At 36.3% G+C, this 23,367-nt stretch overlaps 1 protein-coding gene across 4 annotated transcripts in view; it reads left to right on the plus strand.

The window, feature by feature from the left end:
- Positions 1-23,367, plus strand: part of KYNU (kynureninase) — a 112,869-nt gene that overhangs the window by 55,369 nt on the left and 34,133 nt on the right. For 3 of the 4 annotated variants that reach the window (XM_008529944.2, XM_070581267.1, XM_070581266.1), the window contains 2 exons: positions 16,942-17,040; positions 17,833-17,906. In XM_008529944.2, coding sequence (XP_008528166.2) covers positions 16,942-17,040; positions 17,833-17,906 — 173 coding nt within the window. Of the gene's footprint in view, positions 1-16,941; positions 17,041-17,832; positions 17,907-18,897; positions 20,906-23,367 lie in introns of those variants that run through there. The other variant, XM_070581268.1, reaches the window with a different exon arrangement.

The raw sequence follows: 23,367 nt of genomic DNA on the forward strand, positions 1-23,367 counted from the left end.
GAGATAGATTTTCATTTTTCTCACTGAAGCCATCTACTTTATTTTATATTATTGGCCAACCCCTCATTTTGGAGCTCTGTGTTACTTCCGTATTTCTATACTTTTCATGTTTTGTTACTCATTTCTACTAATCATTTCTTCTTTTCTACACCCACTGAATGTTCTCCACTGTCCTTTGAGTTACTATCCCTAGAGATTTTAACCACTGCCATGATTTAGCTCTCGCTGCCAAGTGAAAGCAATAGGCTGCTCGCACACTCGAAAATCATTATTTATGCCCATCTGCCTGTTACACCTGGAAGTCCTATGTGCATCTTGAGATCGGTACACTCCAGATTTCTTTCCCCCAAAAATGACCCTATTGTTTCATGCCACCATCCTTCTAGACCTTTAGACTCAACTATGACACTTTCCTGTTCTTTCTCTTTTCAACTAATTACTTCTTCATTCCACCCTGTCAGGGTTAGTCTTTCCTTTAATATTCCTGAACCAATTATGAAGATTTTCAGCTACAAGATGCCAGTGAAAAATTAGGGATTTCTTTTTCTCGCCATGGAAGACTTGAGGCAGGAGGCTGCTGGGATGCACCCAACAGCAGAGTAATGTCTGATTGGCATTTCCAGAGCGCTCTCAGATTTTTCTCAGGCTTCTCACATCATGGTCACAAGTCAGAAGACAGTTGTCCCAAATCCAGCTAATCACAGTTCTATTTAAGGCAGAGAGAAGGAAGACGGGAGAAGCAGCAGTGCAACTTCATCTGTCCCTTTATCCAAAGTGTAAAATCTCTCCCAGAAAAGCCTAGCAGATTCCTGCTTATGATTCATCGCCTTCTGAAGTGGCAACTTCAAAAGAGCATGAGCAAAGAAATTTTTAGTCTTTACGGCCCTGTAGTAGAGAGAAGCTGAGAAGAAGGGGATGGGAAGGGATTGGGTTTAACTAACCCGTAGTTCTTACATCTCCCAATGACATCCCCACGGAGCATCATTGTTTCTAACCTGTTTCCCTCTTCTCTCTTCCATTCTTCCTTAATTTTTTCCTTTTGTTTCTTCCTTCCTTTCTTTCTTTCTTACTTTTTTTTTTGGAAGATTAGCCCTGAAACAGTATCTGCTGCCAATCCTCCTTTTTGTGCTGAGGAAGACTGGCCCTGAGCTAACATCCGTGCCCATCTTCCTCTACTTTATACATGGGACATCTACCACAGCATGGCTTGCCAAGTGGTGCCATGTCCGCTTCTGGGATCCCAACCGGCAAACCCCGGGCCACCAAAGCAGCACGTGTGCACTTAACCACTGTGCCACCAGGCTGGCCCCACTTTCTTACTTTTTACTTTCTTTTTCACCTCATTTCACAAAAGCGTTTGAAAACAATATATGGGAAATTAATTAAGCAACATAATGAAATATAAAGAGAGAGAAATAAAGCTAATCTCTCTGGATCATCTGGAAAAATAGATAAACTGCCCACAAATTATAATTTCTCAACTTGGATTATGATAAGAAATAGGTAACAAATAGAATTATTTTCAATAGAAACTCTTGATATGTTAGGTAGACTAGGTCTTGGTAACAAATAAATAGAACTATAAACGCCTACACTGGGATAGATGTTTATGTCTTGCTCATGCAGCACCTGGTGATCAGCTTGCTCCCAGGCAGTGATTCAGGATTCTAGTGATTCAAGGTTGTGTCCTATGGTTTTCATATCCTAGAGCCTCTGTCTGGATTCAGCCTAAAGAACGAGATAAAGGGATGTGAAAGGGCATGCTAACTTCTTAAAAGCATTAGCTTAGCAATGGCAAAATTTATTTCCACTTATATTCCATTGACTAACACCAAGCCATTTCTGGGGAATGAAATATAGTTGTATGCTCAAGAAGAACAGCTCTTAGTTTTGCCACACCTGCAACTCAGGTATTTTGTGTTGCTGATGGAGTAGGATACTTATTCTGGGATGCAGGGTAGCATTTGCGTTAATAAAATGGTTAGATAGTGGAGACAGAGTCAGACCTGGTCTTGAACCCATGTCTCTCCATTAGTTTCTAGCATAGTATGATTGGCTTAATTCACTTACCAATGTAACTTAATTTCTCCACTTAACAAGTGGGGAAGGTAATGGTGCCTACTTCATAGGTTTGTTCAAAAGAGAGTTAAAGAAGATAGTATTCCTAAAATACTTAGTGCATGGTAAGTATTCAGTAGATATTAATAATTATTAGTATAGAAAAAAAGACACATTGGAATGTCCAACCTACCAGAGAAAGAAATAATGCATCCTTAGACAGAAAGCGAAATATTCAGAATTCTAAACTAAAGACTCTCACTGGGTGCGTCCACACTAGACTAGCAAATAAAATAGTAATCTAAGCAGTGTGGTTAAGACTCAAGAGACTAGACTGAAATTTTAAAAGGTTGGGTAATGGACTAATAAAAATTTTAATAATCTTATCCCTAAAAAATTCAGTGCCAACTATTTATACTCCACCTCCTCTCTCCAATGCCACATCAAACAGCCTATGGCACACTGGGACTCATAGTGCCTGGCAGACAGTGGGAACCAAATAAATGTTTGTTGAATGAATGACTGATTCCTTTATTTATCACATCTTTTACACTGTTTTACTCTACCTATATGGATGCTGGAATGTTACCTTTCTTTTAACTTACTGAAAACTGAAATGCAAAGGATGGCTAAAAAGAAGACTAAATTTTGCAAAGTTGCGCTTTGTTTTATTAGCGTCTATCTTGCCATGTGGCACTCTCTACTGATATGAGTACGAACATCTCTTAGACCCAACCATAAGCTGCTTAAATTATTAATTAATAATAATCACAATCATAGCTCAAACAATTTGAAGAAAAAAATGAATTAATTTTGGATCCAGAGTAACATAACACAAAAGCAGAAATATGAGTAAAGATGTTCTTATAAAAAAAGAAAGATATTTGTACTTTTAACATCATTTAGTAAAATCCAAGGTATCTAAACAACACTCACGGGTAAATTGTCACCACACTAAACCATTCACTTATCTTCAGGGAAGGCCTAAGTTCTTGTTAAACACAATTTTGAGACTCTTGTAGTAGATAAATAAATGATTGGGAGAGCCTCAAAACTCTACAGAAAGCCGGGCCAAGATGCTTCTAGTGCTGGAGAAGGGGAGCCAACTCTCACAGACTATTATGATAGAATAAGATCAGTAATACTTGCTTCAGTGTCAGGTTTTGAGCAATGAATCAGCTAGGAAAAATTGGTACCAAATGCATTTGTATATAGCTATAATATAAATTACCATGTTATGCGAAAATATTATGCATAAAAAATTAACCTTTTCCAAAAAGGGTTAATATTGGAATGTTCAATATGAAGTAATCTTTACTAGAAATTATAATGAGTATATTCTTCTGTTAAAGTCTCTGCCACTTCACCCACTCGGAGCTTATCATTCGTGCATAAGAAGAATCTTGTCTCTGTATTTTCTATAGTAAAGTGACACGCATTTGGATGTTTCATTTTTCTTCCTATCAGTAAATATTTGAGTAGTAAATTATAATGATGGAGCTCCAAATAGGAACACCTAATTTAACCAGGAGCGGCACTGACCTTCTTAGAGAAGATGAGATCTGAGACAATTCTAGAATTATAAGTAGGAGTTAACCAGGTAAAACCCCTTGCAGGGCACTGACAGTGTGGTGGGGCCATTCTAGACAGTTAAAAAAGAAATGATAGGATTGCAAGGAAGCAAATATTTCAGTATAATTTGATTGTAGAAAAGATGATGTAATTTGATAGTTAGAAAATCTATGACAAGAAATGAGTCTATAATGCAGACAAAGGCCAGGTAGAGAAGAGCCCACGATGCCACATTATACATCTGGAGCTTCTCCTTGAAGACCTATGGAGAGCCATTGAAAGCTTTTGGATAGTAAAGGAACTAGATTTTGTTTTAATTTTAAAAAGACATTTCCTGCCAAAAGGAATGAGTAGCAGTAGAATAAGAATGGGCGAAAGCAAGGAGGCAATCACAGTCTCTATGCAAGAATTTAAAAACTCTCTCTCACAATACCGTTCAAAAGATGGGGCTACCAGAGAACAGATCCATTTCAGACTACATGAAATATAGTCTTTGGGAACAATGGAAGATTGTTGTATTCAGAAATATAAAGTAAACCAATTGTAGTCTTAAATTCAGCCAGGTAGGAGCCTGGAGTCAATAAGTCAAAATATGTTAGTGATGATCATTGCCCAAGAATCTAAAAATATTGAGATGTTTCTGAGAAGTTTTCATCAGATGTTTTATTTAATTTAAACTTTTCATTAAATGGACCATGTGAGAAGGACTGATTAATTCTCTATAAAAGAGAAATTTGGTTTCAAGATGTTTTAGGATTACAGATCTGGGAAAAACTAGCCTCTCAGTTGTCAATCAGGATCATCGCTTCTGCAACCCCTCTCATCAAAGCCGTGGTAGATAAATACTTCTCCTCATCCAGCCTCATCCAAACCCAGAGCCCCCTCAGTGAAATATTACTCTTTTAGGTTTTTCTGTTTTTGTTTTTGGTAGATGATATTCATTTTATAAAATACTTACGTTGTCTAATACCTAGGCTATTTTCTCCAATATTCCGTTTTTCATGACGCTTGACTAACAAAAGAAAGGCTGAAGTAAGTCTTTGTTAAGTTGAAAAAGAGTTCCAACATGAAATGTACACATGAGTTCTAATTTATTTACTGACCACTATAAGAATGGAAAGGGAAGGCTGTGTCTCATGGCAAAGTGGAATTTCAAAAGATCCTTGAGCAGAAAAAAAAATCGCCACTAAAATATAAGAGATTTCTCATAACGTCCTTCTTTAATCAGCTAGTTTATGTAAAAAAGATTAAGGATATCAAAGTTTAGTTCAGTTGAAGAGAAAATGTTCATTTTTCTAGCAAATAATCTATCTTAAGGTCGTGAGCAAAGAAGATACTATCACATCATCTATAAAAACTAGCTTCAAGGGAAGAAATTTGAGTGATGTCTTCAAGTCTATCTTATAGACTTCTTTGCCATATTATCAAGTTCAGTATGTAAGTAAATTTAAAAATATAAGCAAAGTTGGTTGAGAAATTGACCATGTAGATTGACATAGCAATCACTAGAAAAATTCTTATAGAAGAGTGTACTTTCATTTCACATCTAAAGTGTAAGTATCATGACCAGTATCATTACCGTGTGATGGAAAAATTAAATAGTTGCTTTAAATCCAATTTATAACAGGACAGGTAGATAAAACTAGATAAGAGGGGCTGGCCCCGTGGCTGAATGGTTAAGTTCGCGCGCTCCGCTGCAGGCAGCCCAGTGTTTTGTTGCGCGGACATGGCACTGCTCATCAAACCATGCTGAGGCAGCATCCCACATGCCACAACTAGAAGGACCCACAACGAGGAATGTACAACTACGTACTGGGGGACTTTGGGGAGAAAAAGGAAAAAAAATAAAATCTTTAAAAAGAAATGCCTTTAAAAAAAATTAGATAAGAAAGGTTAAAAGTCACCAGATATCTGAAAAGTCAACTGCTCACTGTTGGGAAGGTTATGATTAGGCCCGTGTATTTCCTGTTTGATCTCCTGCCTCATGTTTCTTCCAGATGATGACCATCACTCTTCTACCATTTGTGGAATAGAGTCCAAATCACTTGAGCCTTTTATGATTTTGCGTATACCTACATTACCAGTATCATGTTTTCCTCTGCTCTCCTTCACATAACTTACGTTTCGGTGATACCAAATGTTTCATATGTTCCCTGTCCAGATGTCATACTTTCTGCCTCCGTGACTTTATTCTTAGCTTTCCTTCCTCCTAGAATTTCCGCATGTGAAGATTCTGTTTCTCCATCTCAGCTCAACCACTACCTGCTTCACAGGTTACAACCTGTCCTAGAGATTTGCTTTGTTTTGCTCTCTTTGTATATGGAAACATGGCATATTTAAAATCTTTTGAATCAGCTGCCAACAAAGAAAGATCAAGAGATTTTATATAAAACCTCTTAGTTTCAAATGTCTTCTGAAAAGTTGGAAATTTCGCAACACTGGGGAGACATCCTTTCTGTAGAATAAGGATTGGCAAGCCTGAGTAACAGCTCTGAAATGGGTCTTGAGCCCTTCAACACAACTCCTACCTCTACCTGTTGACCCCGACACTGAAGCAGAGTGACAGCTGGCATATATGTTTATGCTTACATTGCAGTATTCTTACAATAAAGGGTAAAGTGAAGTGTTTCCTACGGGCCCAACTCATATATTTCTTGACTAACTCCTGTAGAAGCATGAGTGTGCAATCCTTGGCCTGCATCAAATCTTCTTGCTCCGCTGTGCCGGGCTAAACCTATCTTCCTGTTGTGTTGCCATGGTATGATGGAAAATGTATTATTGACCACATTTCACACTATCACGCTATGCTGTAATTATTTCTATGCCTATCTTAACTCTCAAATTTAGGAAGTTTATGTCAGTAGAGTGTTCACTGATGGACTGAGGATGGACCCTACAAACTTCCCAGACTCACACTAGTGCTTTGCACATTGTCACTGCTCTTTAAACACTGTCTGGCCAGTGAATGGAAAGTGTGTGTCCACCAGCTAGAGAGGTTCAGGCTATTTTGGATCAGGCTATTATGGATCACATATGTCTTGCGTAAAAAGAACAACTGTACTCCTATTTAAATAGAAGCAGAAAATTCTGAAGAATTACTTATAATGGATAATTACTCTAAAAATCAAAATACTTTTTGTAAATTTTGAGTTCTTTTTCAAATTCCGTTTCTATTCTTTGACACACTTAGGACATGCAGACTGTTCCATTAAGTCATTAGATACTAAATTGACTAAATTAAGCTTGAAAAATTACCTGGAGCTGTTTTTCCCATCTTGGGTATCTGAAATAAATCAAACAAACCGTATTTTGTGTGAGGTCCTACCCAGCTGGAGAAAAACTCCAGTGCTGATCAGTTTGTTTTATTTTTCCCCTTTAGTTTCATACTTACTTCTGACAATAAATAGGGAAGACAATCTCTGTTTGTTCCAGTAAAAGAAATAGCTGAAATTTGCTCTTTAAAGCACACTCTTTGTTAGATAGTAAGATGTTTTCACCTGCAATTTACACAGCGCTTTAGAGTCTCAAGATTTTTTGGTTCCTTTCTCCCAAATCCTTTACTCTTTCTCTCTGTGTAGCTGTTAGCTCTGTCTCACACCTTCTTAACTGACACATTCCCCTTAAATTGCATTAGCAAAATGCTCCCATGCTCCCCACCTCCTATTTCTCATCTCTAGATCTGCTCATCTCATCAGTATGTGCTTTAAGAAAGCTGGGCTAAAAAGATGACTCTCAAGTCTGCAATAGTGCTCTGTACAAAGTGAATAATAAATAGGTACTGTCGACGGCACTGTGACGTGATGCGATGGTACTGTGCTTCAGGCGCTGGACATAAAGTATCTCCAATCCTCCTAGGAAGCTTAACAGTAAACTTTTACCGTGGCTCAGTTAAAGAAACTGAGTCTGAGAGTGGTTAAGCACTTGCCCAAGATAACTTAGCCAGCCAGTGAAGGCTAGGATTGGAGTCTAGCGCTGGCTGATACCACACCTCTCTTTCCACTATATTGTCTCCTTTTATAAATGTAAACTAATCAAGTAATGGCAAAGAGGTATCAACATTTAGAAAAGTCAAAGAAAATATATACAGTCCTCCTTTCTTGGTCATCTCTTTCCTTGGGAACCAGAGGTCTTTGTCATTATAGTTGATGTGGTTGTCTCTTCAGTTCAGAGGCTATTGAAAACCCATAATTTTTAATTGGCCCTTAGATCTAAGGATAGGAATTAGATTTATTGCCAAATAAGGTTTCGTACAGTGCTGGAGTTCAACAGTGCCCCACCTTAGAACCTCAAACCCTCTTCTCCCAACTGCTCTCATTAAGAGAGACCCCAGACCCTGACCCCCTCCATAGCTCCTTCTGGTGGGTCTCTCAGGCAGCTGCTCCATTGGCAATAGCTCCCACCAATGATGGCCCCATTGTCACTCCTGTTAGCAGCTCTTCAGAGACTTTAAAGATATTTACAGGAGCTCTCGTCTCCTTAAAAGAGCTTATAAACCCCTATATGAGTGGGAAACTAATCTATATGACACTGGGGAGAATTTCAGCAGGAAATCCACTGAACCCTCTAATGGTAGCTGAATTGCAGAGTACTCAAGAAATTTCATCGTTTCATAGGTATATTGACACCATACTTTATGTCAGACACTGGGATTTAAAAGAATGACAGCGAAAATAGAGATTAAGAAAAACTCCATTGTCCCTGTCTTTAAATAGCTCAAAGTCAGATGGGGCACAGAAACATATAAATAGAAAATTGCTCTAGACTGTGTTAAGTACTTGACAAAGATAAGAGTAAATCCTACTCAAGTGTCTTAGAAAAAACAATCCAATCTAACATCACAACAAGTAATTCTGCGTGCTTCAATTCATTTTGCCTTAAGATTGGGCTAAAACCACATATTGTAAATTGACTCCAGGGGAACAGTCAGCTAGTGTAGGGGATACATTCCCACTCAAGTTCAGAAGCCATCATTTCCTCCAGGTCTCTAGTCACATAACTAGGGAACATATCTATCATCCCAGATGCGTGTCACTAGTGTTCCTCACAGGCTACCAAGCGTAGATTGCAGTGCTAGAACAGTTCTCGAACTTTAACAAAGAGTAACTTGGGTTACATATTAATTTCAAAAAACAGAAAGGCTCCCTTTCCTGTGACATAAATAGAGCCCAGGAAGGCCTCCAAAAATGCAATAGGTTGGCCATATTCAACATCCAATTAGGGTTTTACCGCCCTCTTCAGGAATCCAGGGTTTCCATCCAAAGACAAGCTCCTCAGCTTGCTTGTGCCCCTCCCCTGCTTCCCAACATCTCATTCTATTGTCACTTTACTTTTCCAACAGGACACTTGCTTCATATTTTCCTATGGGGTAACTATAACTATAAGCTGCCACACTTTTTGAAAATATGAAGGTATGGCTTGATGTAAGTGAGTAATAAATTTTAATACTGTCTTACTCTAATTTGTGTGGATTGACAAATAAAGGAATATTTCAGAGTAAATTCCATTTTCACTTTTTAGCCTACCCTTGAATCCAGACCAGCATTTTACAATCACCAAGTGAAAACCTTTATTCTCATTTTGTGTTAAAAGTACTCATTTTTAATTTAATTAATTCCTTGATTTCTGTGCATACCCTTTCTCAGGAAAGACTCATTCTTGATTCAAAATTCTCCCTTATTGGATTTATCTTTTTTAAAAATTAAGCTCTCTTTAAACTCTGAAATATAGTTATAGCTCACAAAATCCCTAGCATCAGCCCACACAAGAGGCACAGAACAATGTTCACTTTAGGGGCCGGCCCCATGGCCGAGTGGTTAAATTCGTGCACTCCACTGCAGGTGGCCCAGTGTTTCGTTGGTTCGAATCCTGGGCGCGGACATGGCACTGCTCATCAAACCACGCTGAGGCACATGCCACAACTAGAAGGACCCACAACGAAGAATATACAACTATGTACCGGGGTTCTTTGGGGAGAAAAAGGAAAAATAAAATCTTTAAAAAAAATGTTCACTTTATCTGGGCTGCTTGTCTTCTCTGTACACACATATTAGCATAAATACCGTCAATCAATGGCTCTAGAACAATGGGAGGTTTTCTTAATCAATTTATCGTGTAGGATAAGAATTATTTGTGATATTGTCCTCTGGACACTTGGCATTTTAAAATAATATCTTGATAAAAGATACATTTGAAATTATTAGATCTTAATCTTAGAATAATTCATCATTTGGTCCAGGGTAAAATCTTGCCTACCCTCCCAGTTTTCCTTGTTTCTGTTCCTATTTGCAGGTGAACTTCAGTATGAGCATTTGGAATTGATTGTTAGGTGGCTAGCTTCCTGGATGGAATATTGCGTGTATTTCCTTTTTTGTTTTTTTTTTTCAGTATGTATGCTGATTACTCATTTTTTCTGGTCACATATATTATCTATAAGAGCTTCAGGACTAAGATGACTTTGAGTAGCATTTAGCTCTGTTCTATCGAAAGTTTGAAGCTTTGATTCTGGTTGCTATGCTTCTTGACTTCTAAAAAGATTCCCTGCAGCCCCACTTGGAAGAGTGTATCTTGTCCCTTTTTACTTTTGTGTTTATTCTCATTTTGTGTTTATGTTTTAATAGTGAGGAAATGCTATTCTTATCAAACTATTGTATAAATAAGTGAGGGCTTAACACACTACTTCAAAAAATAGTTGATGGCTGTATTAAATAATTTTTGGAAGGAAATTGTGCTAGAAGTAACTTAATGACTCTATGTACAGAGTGAACATATATAAGAAATAATGCTTAGTTCTCACTTATAACCACAGAGTTAGATGAAAAGAAAAAAAAACTGAGAAGAATATTTGAAGACTATGATAAATTTAGGCTGGATGAAAGGAAAGACTTTCAGAATACAAATTTACTCTGGAATGAGATATTTACAGAGATGGTAGAGACCCCTCTTATGGAGATCTTTACTGGGTATTATGATTTTTCTTTTCTTCTTCTTTTTTGCTGAGGAAGATTCGCCCTGAGCTAACATCTCTACCAGTCTTTCCCTATTTTGTATATGGGTTATGGCCACTGACGAGTGGTGTAGGTCCATGCTTGGGAACCAAATCTGGGCCACCAAAGTAGAGTGTGCTGAACTTAACCACTAGGCCATGGGGCCAGCCCCAAGATCTTTACTGGGTGTGATTATTTTAAACTTGGCATTTATGTATGCTTTTGAATCATAGCACTTGAATGAATTTTGGAAATTTAAGTGATTCAAGACCATGGCAAGAAAGCTACCAACTTTCACCTTCCTTCACGTCGTTCTCACCCTCCCCCAGTACTATTCAGCAGCTCTCTAATTATGAACTTCTCTGAGAAATCCCGAGATCAGAGCTAACTAGCCAATCTGTTATTGTTAATCCACCATGTGTTCATACCATCTATGTAGAGGTGACACACACACACTCCTATAACTTTCTTTTTTGTTCACTTTTCTCAAATTTTCCCATCAGTTTTTCTTTCTAAGGTAATATTGTCCAAATTTATAGCACTGTAGTTGTTTGATTGTTTTCTATGACTTTTATATCAAATCAGGAGTGATAATTCAGAATACTTAATGACCTGATTGGTATAGTGTGGAAGCTGTAGTTCCCATAAACAGGCACAAGAAGGTCACACTCTCGTTACTAGTACCCATTACTAGCCTTGAAAGGACTTATAGGTACCTGAAATTTACCCACCATGGTTCTAGTCCCACTGCCAAGGACATCCACTGGAGTCTGGACCTGCACTGAGCAGGGAGCATGCAGGGGAGGGCATGTATAAATTGCTACAGTTTAGCTGGCAAACACCCCTTGCAGGCACCTCCTAGGGATCACAGGGCCTTCACCCATGGCGATTACTCAAGTCGCTCAGGACAAAGGCTATTTACCTACCTTAAGTGTTTTATTATTTTAACAATTAAATGAGCATACTGATGCATACCCGTTGACTTCAGTTCTGTATATAGCCACAAATATCTTATCTTGGATAATTACCCTTTTTTACACCAAATCTGCTACTTATTGATGGTCTTCATAATTTATAGGATGTTTTTGCTGAAGAAGGAACAAACTAATAATATCAATCCAGAGTCAGTCTGTTACAGAATGAATCAATAAAGTTAACAGGACTTTAACGCTATTAGGAAAAAAAATTAAGCAGTGCTATTCCATATTTCATTTTAGTAAATAGACAAATAATAAATCAAATTTGAGAAACAGTGAGCTAGCTCTTAGCCTGGCTCTACACAGCTAGCTCCACACAGGCTCTGTGTAGAATATTATTCCACTGCTTATACAAATTTTTAGTATTGTGCTAATGAAGATGGCAAGGACAAAAACACATGCTATTCCTGGTTTTACTAAGGGGGATTTTGAACATATTTTAACTACTATTAATTGTCCAAAAAATTTCATTTTAGAAAATGCCCAGTCTGAATAAATAGCTTATACAATAAAATTGAAACAGAATTAAAGGACCTCAAATAATGGTTTTTAAAAATTTAACTTCAGCTTAGAGAATATATATTGACAATTGTATGACTTTATTATTCATCCATTCGTTTACCTATTTATTCAGCAATTATTTGAGTTCATATTGTGTAAAAGTAGAAGATAATAAGATTGGAAAATTGCTACAAGAAATCTATGCAAACAAGGCTGTAAGATGAGAGAGAAGAGAGGGTTTGGCAAAGGAATCTTCCCATAGAAGTTATCGTGAGATCAAAGTCTGAGCTGCCCAGGCAAACAAGGAAGGAAAGAATACCCCAGAGACAGAGAAAGGTTTATCCAAATAGAGAGAGGTAGGTATGGGCCCCTGAGACAGGAAAGCTGGAAAGGATCAGATCATAAGGGTCTTAAAGTCATACCAAGGAAAATGAGTTGCATCTTGACGTTAATGGGGGATTCTTTGAAGGGATGCAAGGAGTCTTATAATCAAATGTGTGATTTACAAAGTTCACTGGGGGCCAGCCCAGTGTCATAGTGGTTAAGGTCACAGACTCCACTTCAGGGGGCCCCTGGTTCACAGGTTCGGATCTTGGGTGCAGACCTGGCACTGCTCGTCAAGACACTCTGTGGCAGTATCCCACGTGAAATAGAGGAAGATTGGCACAGATGTTAGCTCAGTGACAATCTTCCTCAAGCAAAAAGAGGAAGATTGGCAGCTGATGTTGGCTCAGAGCCAATCTCCCTCACCCAAAAAAAAAAGAAAGAAAGCTCATTGGAGGAAGGCAGACTGGAAGTACTCAGAATGATTAGAAGTCTACTGCAGCAGTTTGGGGATTGACTATAAAGCAAGGTGACATGGTGGCTGAACACTGCTGTGCTTGCATGTGGTTTTATCACTATGAGTGTGACCTTTTATGGATAATTTTAATAAAAATCTGTTGAAAAATATTTGACATTTATTTTAAAAAATGAATAAAGTAGGAACTCAAGTATGGAGTTTGTTTCCACCTAGTTACATCATTTTACCTACTCTTAGCGGTAAAATAATGAAAATATTGATTGGACGGCTGTGGAGAGGTTTCGGAGAACTAGTAGCACTTTATTTTTAAAATGCTGCCATCTAGTGAAACTTTGGTAAAATCACTTTGTGGTGTTCTCACTCAAGTTTGTATCTTCAGGTCCTTTACTCAAAACAGTTACATTTTAATAATTTATGTTTTCTGCTATCCATGGGGAAAGAACTGTATATGCATTAAAACATCCTGTAGGAGCCTCAAGTGATTTTTTTATGTGGTACCACAGATGTGACCACGGGGCTTTTAATAATGGGCTGTGGTAGGTAAAGCTTCATGGGTTCCTCATTGTGCCATTCTTTATAAATAATTGATAATAAAATAGAAGGGCTGCCTTTTCTAGTCCTTGAGTTTTCCAGGAAAAGTTGAATTGTACAAATATATATATGAAAAGTTGAGTTGTAAAAATTGCTTCATAAAAAATGCTGCTTTAATTAGAAATGTTGGCAAGAAAAAAGATTTCAAATTTAGAACTTTTTTTTCCAAATGGAATTTCAGTATTAAAAATGTATCTTAAAATACAAACAAATGTGTGTGTGTGTGTATCTATTCAACCTAAACATTAGTCTGAAAATCAGGTTTAGATAACCTCTAAATTTTGATGAAGATTAATTGTATTTCTTTCCTGTCACTCCTAAGACTTATATTACCATGGGTCATCTGTCATATTTTTATGATACCTATTGCTCATTTTTTGTGTGTGAGAAACAAAGAACTCCCAACCCCAGCCTCAAAAGACAAAAAAATCAGTTACTAGGTGCTGGTAAGAACTTTGTCTTTTATGAGATGCTAGTTCTGGCCTCATTATAATGAGTCAGGTTCTAATTAATTGACTCTTCAATATATTGAGTTTTCTTTATGGAAACTAATGCTGTAGGGTTAGGGATCAGCAAATCTTTTCCGTAACAGATGAGATAGTAAATATTGTAGACTTTGTCAGGCATATGGTCTCTGTCGCAACTACTCTATTCCGCTTGCAAAAGCAGCCACACACAATATTTAAACAAATGAGACTGCTTGTGTTCAAATATATATATATATATTTTTATGAAAAAGAGGTTATAGTTTGCATCCCTTTGTTCTAGGAAAAGTACCTGTAATAGAGTTTGGGGTTATTTATTCTTAAGAGGACTTAGAACAATCTAAAATTGGTCCCTCCACAATTATTTACTTCAAAAACTTCAATTAATAGATGTGTTTCTTCAAAGTTGCAAGAGATCTAAAGTTTTGAGAATGTAATTATAATATGTGCACTTAGTAAGCTAACAAAAGAACTCAGAGGTGAAACATTTTTGCAAAGTGAACTATCACCCTCATTTAATGATCACTTTTTTTTCTTTTCTAATTCATGTTCATGTACAAAGTTGTCTTAATGTGGAATGAATCATTAGATTCTCTAAGTGAAACTTTTCATATTTTGATATGCAGAAAGCTAAATGGTTTTGATAGTAAGCCATCAAATTAGAAAGTTACTATTTGGGTACAATTTAGATAATATAAATTCACTGCTCCAGGTTGTCCTTCTGGAAACTTAGTGGAAACAGGTTTAGTTTCTAAAACACTGAATTCTATTAGGCAGACATACAAAACACTTGAAACCATAAAACCATATAAGTAAATAACTAAGACAGAGTCAGATGGTAAGAGGCTGTTGGGGTCTCGAGTCAACGTATAGGGGAACACAGTGTAGAGTCAAAAACAACATCATTTTTATGGGTCACTTTTTCTCAGCTGATCTAGGCAGTACTTGGTCACAGGGATCCTGCTAATCTCAGCTGAGCTTACTCATGCATCTCTGACCAACGCAGGGAAGGTGGGGAGAGTGGCTGATCCAGACTGAGCCCAGATGAGGATGACTCTGATCCACCATTTTTTTCATCTTCCATGTGGGCCAGCAGGTTGGCCCAAGCAAGTCTTTCTCACAGAGATGACAGAGGGCAAGAGAGAGCAAGCGTAATCAGTCAAGTGCTTTCGAGACTCTGCTTGGATTACATGTGCTAATATTCCATTGGTCAAAATAAGTCACCTTGTCTGATCCTCATGGCAGAGAATTGGACCCTGCCCACAGTGGGAAGAACTGGAAAGTTACGTGGCAAAGAATGTGGATACACAAGGGACAAAGAATTGGAACCATTAAGGCAATTTACCGCAGTGTATATATACTTGAATTGGTTAAATTAAATATGAAGTTGATGTGGGGTTAAGTGATCAACTGAAAACTTCTGTTAAATGCTTCAGGTTAGTAGGATACACGAAAGCAGTGGTCCTCAAACTTTTTAGTAAGGCAAACCTTTTACAGGCTTAAAAAAATCATTGAGGACCTCAAAGGGATTGTGATATTGTGTTTGTGTCTGTCTGTATTTACTGTATTTGCAATTAAAAGAGAATTTTTAAATGCATTTATTTATTTATTTTAGAATAACAGTAAGAAACCCATTTTAGAATAACGATAAACTCATTACATAGTAACATAAATAATCTACTGTTAGGAAACAAAACTATATTTTCTAAAACAAACCAGGAACATTTTATATTTGTCAGACCTCTTTACTGTTTGGCTCAATAGAAGACAGCTGGTTTGTTATATCTGCTTCTACACTCAATATCGTAATTTCTTTGCTTCATGAAGAAAATTGGTCTTCATACAGATATAGTCGGGAAAAGCAGAAGTAGCTTAATAGCCTTTTCAACTAATTGTGAACATTCTTTGCTACAGTACCAGAATTTGACAAGTGAGAACTTCTTGAGAGCTGTGGGGTGGAATATGAAACCAAATCACTGAACGTCCTGTGCTTTGTTACATTGAAATCCATTGGTTTGCATTTTGAATAGATATTTTATTCATGCATGACATCAAGTTATTGGTCATTTGGAAAATTTGCATCACTGAGTTAGGCGTATTTTCCAAATGTTTATGTATTTCATTATGTATTATTTTAAAAATTATAAATACTTCTTAAACTCATCAGAAGTATCTTCGAATACTGGAAAGTAGTCATACTCATAGAAGTGGATACAAGTTTTCCAAAAGTCTAATTTCCCTTGGAAACTAGTTTTTTCCCTGGCAACAAATGCTACGAGTCGTTTTCCTTGAATTGACCGAGTCACTTCCTTTATTTTCAAAAGAGTGTCTGTCAAATACCTAAACACGAATTACTATTGTTTGTCTATCGGTTTCTGTTTCATGCAAAAATGGTTCTTCATGAAGTAAAAGTGGCTACTTCGATTGGCAAGTCAAATAATTGCAGAAGTGTATTACCATGTGACCACCATCTTACTTCAGAATGTGGTCAAATGTTTTAAGCATATGTTCTACATTAAGCCTTAAAAATATGAGAATTCAAGTGTTAAGATTTAATACAAATTTATCATTTTTACAGCTTTATCATGGAGATTTTTAAGTGAAATTCTCTTTTCTTCCCCCCTGCAACAGAATGGCTTTGACATACAATGACTGCTATCACACTTTGATGCCATGTCTTGATTTATGCTAAGGTGCCATCAGTTTTACCCATTCCTGCTTTTGCGTTATCAGTGCAAATGTCAACACAGTGAAGAAGGCAAAGAATGTCTTCTTATTATGAAAATTGTTTTGACCTGACAGGGTCTTGAGAATGCCTAGGGTTGTGCGGTTCATTCTTTGTGAACCACTGCACCGCAGGATAAACAGTATTTATGGTACCACTGTTTGTCAAAGATTTTCTTAAGGACATTTGTACTTACTATTCCTAATCATCAAGCAAATTCAGAACTGTTTTCTATGTTCTTGCCCAGGGTTGTTTTGTTGGCTTTGATCTAGCACATGCAGTTGGAAATGTTGAACTTCACTTACATGACTGGGGAGTTGACTTTGCCTGCTGGTGCTCCTACAAGGTACAAACTAGTTAATATATTTACATCTTTTTATTCCACACTGACATAAATCTAAATGAAAAACTGGATTGGTGGCCAATTTAAACTATTTGAATTACTTTCCTCCATTTCTTTCATTGCCGTGTTTTCGGATTTCAGTTAATTGTAGAGTCATATGATAGAATAGTATGATAAAAAATTAAATCCTGGTATTTCCATCTATTATAGAGTACTTATTCCTTCAATTCCCTGGCTACTATGAAAAAGTCAGGAGGTTCTACAGAAAAAGTTCCACACTTAAAACTTAATTCAAATTGATTAGGTTCTTAATTTTTTTGTTGATATGTTGTGAAATTTCTACATTTGTATAGATAATTCTTATGGAATCAAGTTGGTATTGACATTTGAAGACTATTTAATTGGCAGGTAACATAGACATGAAACCAATTTTATTTTAACTTAGGTGTTTTTAAAACACAATCCTCTTATTATTATTTAAAAATTTTTGTGACAAAATAATTGACATGAATGAGCTTTGAAATCGGATAGACTTCAGGAGAACTGTTGTCAATGAGTTGCTGCAAAATTTGCCTAAAAAGTGTTAACTATTTATTCTTAATTAATAATGTTGTCTCATTTGTTTTTCTGTGAACAAGGTGACCCAAAATTCTGTTTTATTATTAAAGCTCAAATAGTCACACATATTGAAACTGGTCAAAAGTTGGTTTCATAACACAAAAGTCAAATGATTACATTGTTTATTTTTGTCATATATTCAGGTAAACCCATAAATGTAATTTATTTTCCGTCCAGTATCTAAATGCAGGAGCAGGAGGTCTTGCTGGTGCCTTTATCCATGAAAAGCATGCCTATACAGTTAAACCTGCGTGAGTACCATCTTCAGATTCTTCTTTGGTGATGAATACATTAATCTGCATCAATAAAATGCTAAATTTACATTAGTTCTTTAAGATGCTATCCAATAAGAATCTGGATTGATTATAATTATTTTACTACTCTTTTAACAATGATATGCTTTATCAGAAATAAATGCTTTCCGAAGAGTTCAATGGGTTGAAAAAGAAATTTAATCACAAAAAGGGAAGCTTCAGTGCTAAAAAATGAGTCACTGTAATCATGTAAAGCAGATGGTTAAATGCAAAGAGACTACCTAGTTTTTTTTCAAAAATTAGACTTTAGAAAATTTCAGATTCCTCACATTGATGAATAAATCAAAGGGAACCAGAGCTGTGCCTAATAGAGCCTTAAATGTGGTGTGTTATTATTAAAATTACATCTACCTTTAAAGCTGGAAACATTATATGATGGTCTTGTAAGGAATACCTCCTGTCCTAAAAGATTTTATAATCCATGAAAACTGAGGAAGCTGAACGCTGAACAACAGACTGACTGCATAAAAAGCAGTACTTTTCTATTTTATATAACTTTCTCCATTTTTTAGAGCAAGGATAATTGCAAATGTGATAAACCAACAAATTCACACATTTTTATTTGACTTGGGGACTCATAAGTGTTCCTTTCATTTTTATGGTATGGAGATAAAGAAATTATATTCTGGAAAAAAAGCTTTTCATAGTTGTATCAGAGTATGTGTGGTGAGGAGGCTGTCTAGATTCCTAATAATATAATGATATTTGATTAGTTTTCTGAATCTTCTCAGCCACTGGTTGAGAAGTATAATCTTTACAGGAATGGAAGCTGAATTGGTAATAAAGCTTGGAGCCCCTCACATTTCTGAGGTTCTATGCATATAACTCCTAGAAATTTAAGATGGTTTTCTATAGTTCATTTAATCGTGTCTAAAATTTCTTCAGTTTTTAAAGTTTTAAAATTAAATAGAGCATTTTCTTTACACAGGTATTTTGTCAGGCAGACATCTTCCTCGAATATATTGTCGCTTCATCAGATTTCTCCCCATGTCCCAAATTCTCTGAAAAGAATATAAAGCATATATTATAACAATACCATCCATGTTTTACAAGTTCTCTTTTTCATTTTTAGCAAACTCTATTGATGGCATTTTGTGTAGTGTAATTGTGTTCCAAATAGACAGTATATAAGATATTGCTCGCTTTTGTATGAAGACTTACCACTCTGACCATTTTCCACTCTCCACTTATTTTCATTGTAATTGAAGATCTGATGTATTATATCAACCCAAAGGGCAAGCAGGTGGAGTCTCAGGGGGGTGGTAGTAATCTACACAAATTCTTGAGAGCACAAATGTTAGCAGTTTAACTCTGACCTTACAGCACAAGTCTATTACATTTGAGATTTCTTTCACCATTAACTGCCCTTCGGGGATGAGGAACAGAAGAAGGCCAAGGGGTTGTAGTGTGCTCACATGTGCCCCATCTCACAGAAGTGCAACATCCTCTAGACACTCTAATTATTAAGTCTGTGCTCCCAGGAGAAGACCATCTAGACAGACCAGATTCCCACTCCAGCTAGATCCCTGCTGGTCCATAACCTGAAGAATGTTCCTTGACCTCTCAGTGTTCTAGTATCTAAATAAAGATAACATCAGCATCTACCTCACAGGCAATTATTGTGAGAATAAAATGGGATGTTGCATGGAAAGCTCTAAGCACAGCCCCTTAAGCATTGCTGTGTAAGTGGTACACACAAGGAGGCCAAGTACTTTCTTGCCTCACAGTGAAGCTGCATGTAAACTCGTAGACTTTTGCCAGGTAGAAATCATTATTCTCAACAGGAAACATAACCCCAAAGGTTACGGTTTGTGACCTTTAGGACATTAAACAGATTCGTATCTTTCACCAAGCTCATTTCATCAGACCTTTGACAGACAGTCTGTGTAAGTCTCCATTCCTTGAATTCTTTCTTGTACTGGCTTTACCATCTTCCCAGTTCCCTCACTAGTTAATGAGTTGAGTGAGATCTTTAAGTGTGTTCATTTTATGTTTGTATGAGAGCCATGCTATTAACTTTTTGAAAATTGTATGTTATTAATTGTCGATGCATTTTAACTATCTGGCTTTGGAGACTGAGACGACTCAAATCAGGCTTGACTCAAGATTTCTCCTGATATGATGTCAGAGTGACTAATTCCAGTGTTGCCACTTCTACCCTGTAGTGGAATGTAAATTGCTATTGATATTGCAAACTTTGTGAAGTTAACTTTGTTGCTTACAAACGGGCGACATCTGGTGGCCAAACATGTTATTTCAAACAAATAGTATCCAAATAACATTTCCTGATCCAGTCGTTCATTCCTATCAAGTATTTTTAAAGTATACATATTTAAATTATTTTTCCTTTTATATCTTTTGACTATATATTTACAGTACAGTGGTGTAGTCAAATCCTTTGATAAAGAGGTAGAATAGGATGAAGGTGGAAGCTAGGTGAGGGGTATTCTAGGTGCATGGTTGAACAGAATGCGAAGTCTGAGGAAGAAGAGCATTATGGGAATGGTTGGCCCACCTAATGTAGAGGGTGGATCCCAGGATATGTAACCCTGCATTGTAAAAGTTTAATATTCAGTGTATAATTTTGAAATATCTTTTATATGATATTTCCATTAGCAACTGGTAAATTACATCTGTACCAAGAAATTTCACTTTCTTTTTTTGTTTAAATAGACAATTTTGGCCATTGTTCACAACTGATGACCTAAGACTTTTTCCCAGAACCCTTTGCCAATAAAGAGAATGAGACCAGAGTCAATCCACTGCATTAAGCGTCATAACTCAAGCTGTTATTGTCAACTAGAAGTTGACCTTTTCCTAGTTTATCATCACCTTTTCTCATTCCAGTGTCATATTCTAAACCTTTTCTGCAGCTAAGAATTGTACTAAATTAGGGCTGGTTCTGAATAAATGCCATCTTGGTTTTTTTCCTTGGAGCTGACTTGAATTCAGTCTATAACGTTAACGATTATTACGCTGAGTTATGAAGGGAAATACTTTTAATTGTAAGAATTTGACAATCAGAAATGTATCACTAAAAAATGTACTTTCTTGAATTCTTTTTTTTTACTCTATAAATGTTTTCTTTTCAGGTACACTTTAGGTCAATACTTAACCTTTTGATTTTAGGGGATTCAAAGATATCTGAAGCCCATAAAAAGATTCTTCTGTAAGAGCCCATAGACTGCAATTCTAAATCCTCCCCTTTTTTAGAGAGACTCTAGTATGAAAACAGGAAGGATAATTTGAGCTATTAAGATTTCTTCTATCACTTACTTTTTTCTGTGTCCAGAGAAATCACACATACTAGAAAACTGCTGTTCCTCACTTTCCATGCTGGTGTAACAAACTTCCAAATGCTTTCATGTAGTCCATCTCTTGAAATACTCATTTCCCCTGGGATTTTTTTTTTTTTTTTGAAGTTTTCTGAGTGCCCAAGAATGGGTTCTGCTGATAATTTTGATGAAAATGCTAGAATTTCAAATCCTGCTAACACATTTCCATAATCAGCTAGAGGTGTTTGATTGAAGTCTTTAAATAGAGATGACATTTTAAAGGCTTTATTAAGGGTTTGAGTCATCTCCTTTACTGTAATAAGTGATTTGCAGATTAGGAAGAACCAACTGAAGAGCCAGGCTGACTTCAGTGCATGGTTAAGGCAAATTTTAGAACTCAGAAATTTGTATTATTATTTGGCAACTTAAAAAAAAGAAGACACATCAAACAATATTCAGGAAAACCTAGCAAAGGATAAAAATAAGCATCAAGAAAATTTAGCAAAAGAATTGAAAAAATTATAAGCTTATGCAATGCTTGGCCCAACTGTACAGTTAATGTTATATGGGGAGGTCATCTAATGCACAGCTGCTCTGGAGAATGCTGACTTGATATTTTCGATTCTACATTCCTCTCCAGGCAATGCTGGAGAATGCCACAGCTCAAAACTTATCTGTAACTTAATCTTCATTTTGATTTCTTAGTGATTCCTTCAGACTTACTATTTATCACGTCTTTGTCTAGTACCTGCATTAGGTCTCCTTGTTAGAGGCTGAGAGAACAAGGAGTGTAGGTGGTAGTAGCAAGGTGTGTCAATTCACAAGACTCCAGATGCTTTCAAATAGGATGAGCCAATAGCAATAGATTTCTCAATGAGAGTTTTCACAGAATCTCTATTTGAAATATGACCAAGGCCTCCCAGGGCACCTGTTCTACCTAGTTAGCCTGTTTCTGGAGTTAGGTGATCAGTATTAACGTGCGTGGCTTTTCAGCCACAACTTCTTGACCTCTCAGCCGTGTTAGATATACTTGGCCATCCCCTTTGCCATGAATGTTTACCTCATAAGCTTCCAGTGTACCATTTTCTCTTGCTTCTGCTACAATGTATGTGATCACTCTTCTATATTTTACAAGGTTTGCACTTTCGCTTTTTCATTGATTCTCTCCATGCCTCAACCTTTGGTCCTCTTGCCAGGAGTGTCTCATTTACAGTCATGATTTCAACAATAGACATTTGCAAAGGACACCAATTTGTATTTTCATCTTTACTCCTTGCTTACTTTTTAGCTCTTATTTTCACCTTATTGCAAATTGCAAGATCGCCTGGTTATCAAAGTATTATCCCAGTTCCCAAAGATATGTGTTAATGTAGGAAAGCAAAGATTATCATAATAGGAAATAGTCATTAATGAACTACCCACTTACAAAACTAGCCCTTACTGAACACCCTTTCCCAATTAGTATCAGCATCTATCTCTATGAATTATTATAAAAAATCTTGATCGCTTGCTGATTATAGAATGTTTTAAATAACAGATAATGAAAATGGTTGTGAAGTAAAATTTTTAAAGAGATTCACTATTTCATGATGCGAGTGATGCTGAAGAACGGCTGAATCACACAATCACAGACAACGAGACTCTGTCAGAGTTACAACCATTAGCAGATGAAGGAGAGGAAATTAGACACGGTACTTCAGAAGCAAATTACTTGGATACCAAAGATTTAAAGGAAATGATGAAAGCTTCAAAAATTCTTGTAGAAATGATCATCTTTATGGTCAATTTGAAAAAGTTAAATGTAATTTGAAAGAGATTATATTTTGCTATCATCATATTTGTCAAAATACACCAAAAATCAATACTTGACTTATTATATATTCTTTTTAATAATTAGCATGTTATAATTTTAATCTAAAGTATTAGTTAAAATTTTTATATAATTTTAAACTTTATATTTCAAGAGTATCTCAATCAAATCTTCTATTTTTTTCTCCACTAATTACTATAAAAGTTTGGTTACTGGTTTAAAATTAATTTATTTTAAATGACCTTTTCCCAGGATTCCGTTTGTTATCATCAAATAATGAGAGTTTCCAACATATCTATATATCTTTCTAATC

The sequence above is a fragment of the Equus przewalskii genome, chromosome 17 (assembly GCF_037783145.1).
Source record: "Equus przewalskii isolate Varuska chromosome 17, EquPr2, whole genome shotgun sequence".
Classification (NCBI taxonomy): domain Eukaryota; kingdom Metazoa; phylum Chordata; class Mammalia; order Perissodactyla; family Equidae; genus Equus; species Equus przewalskii.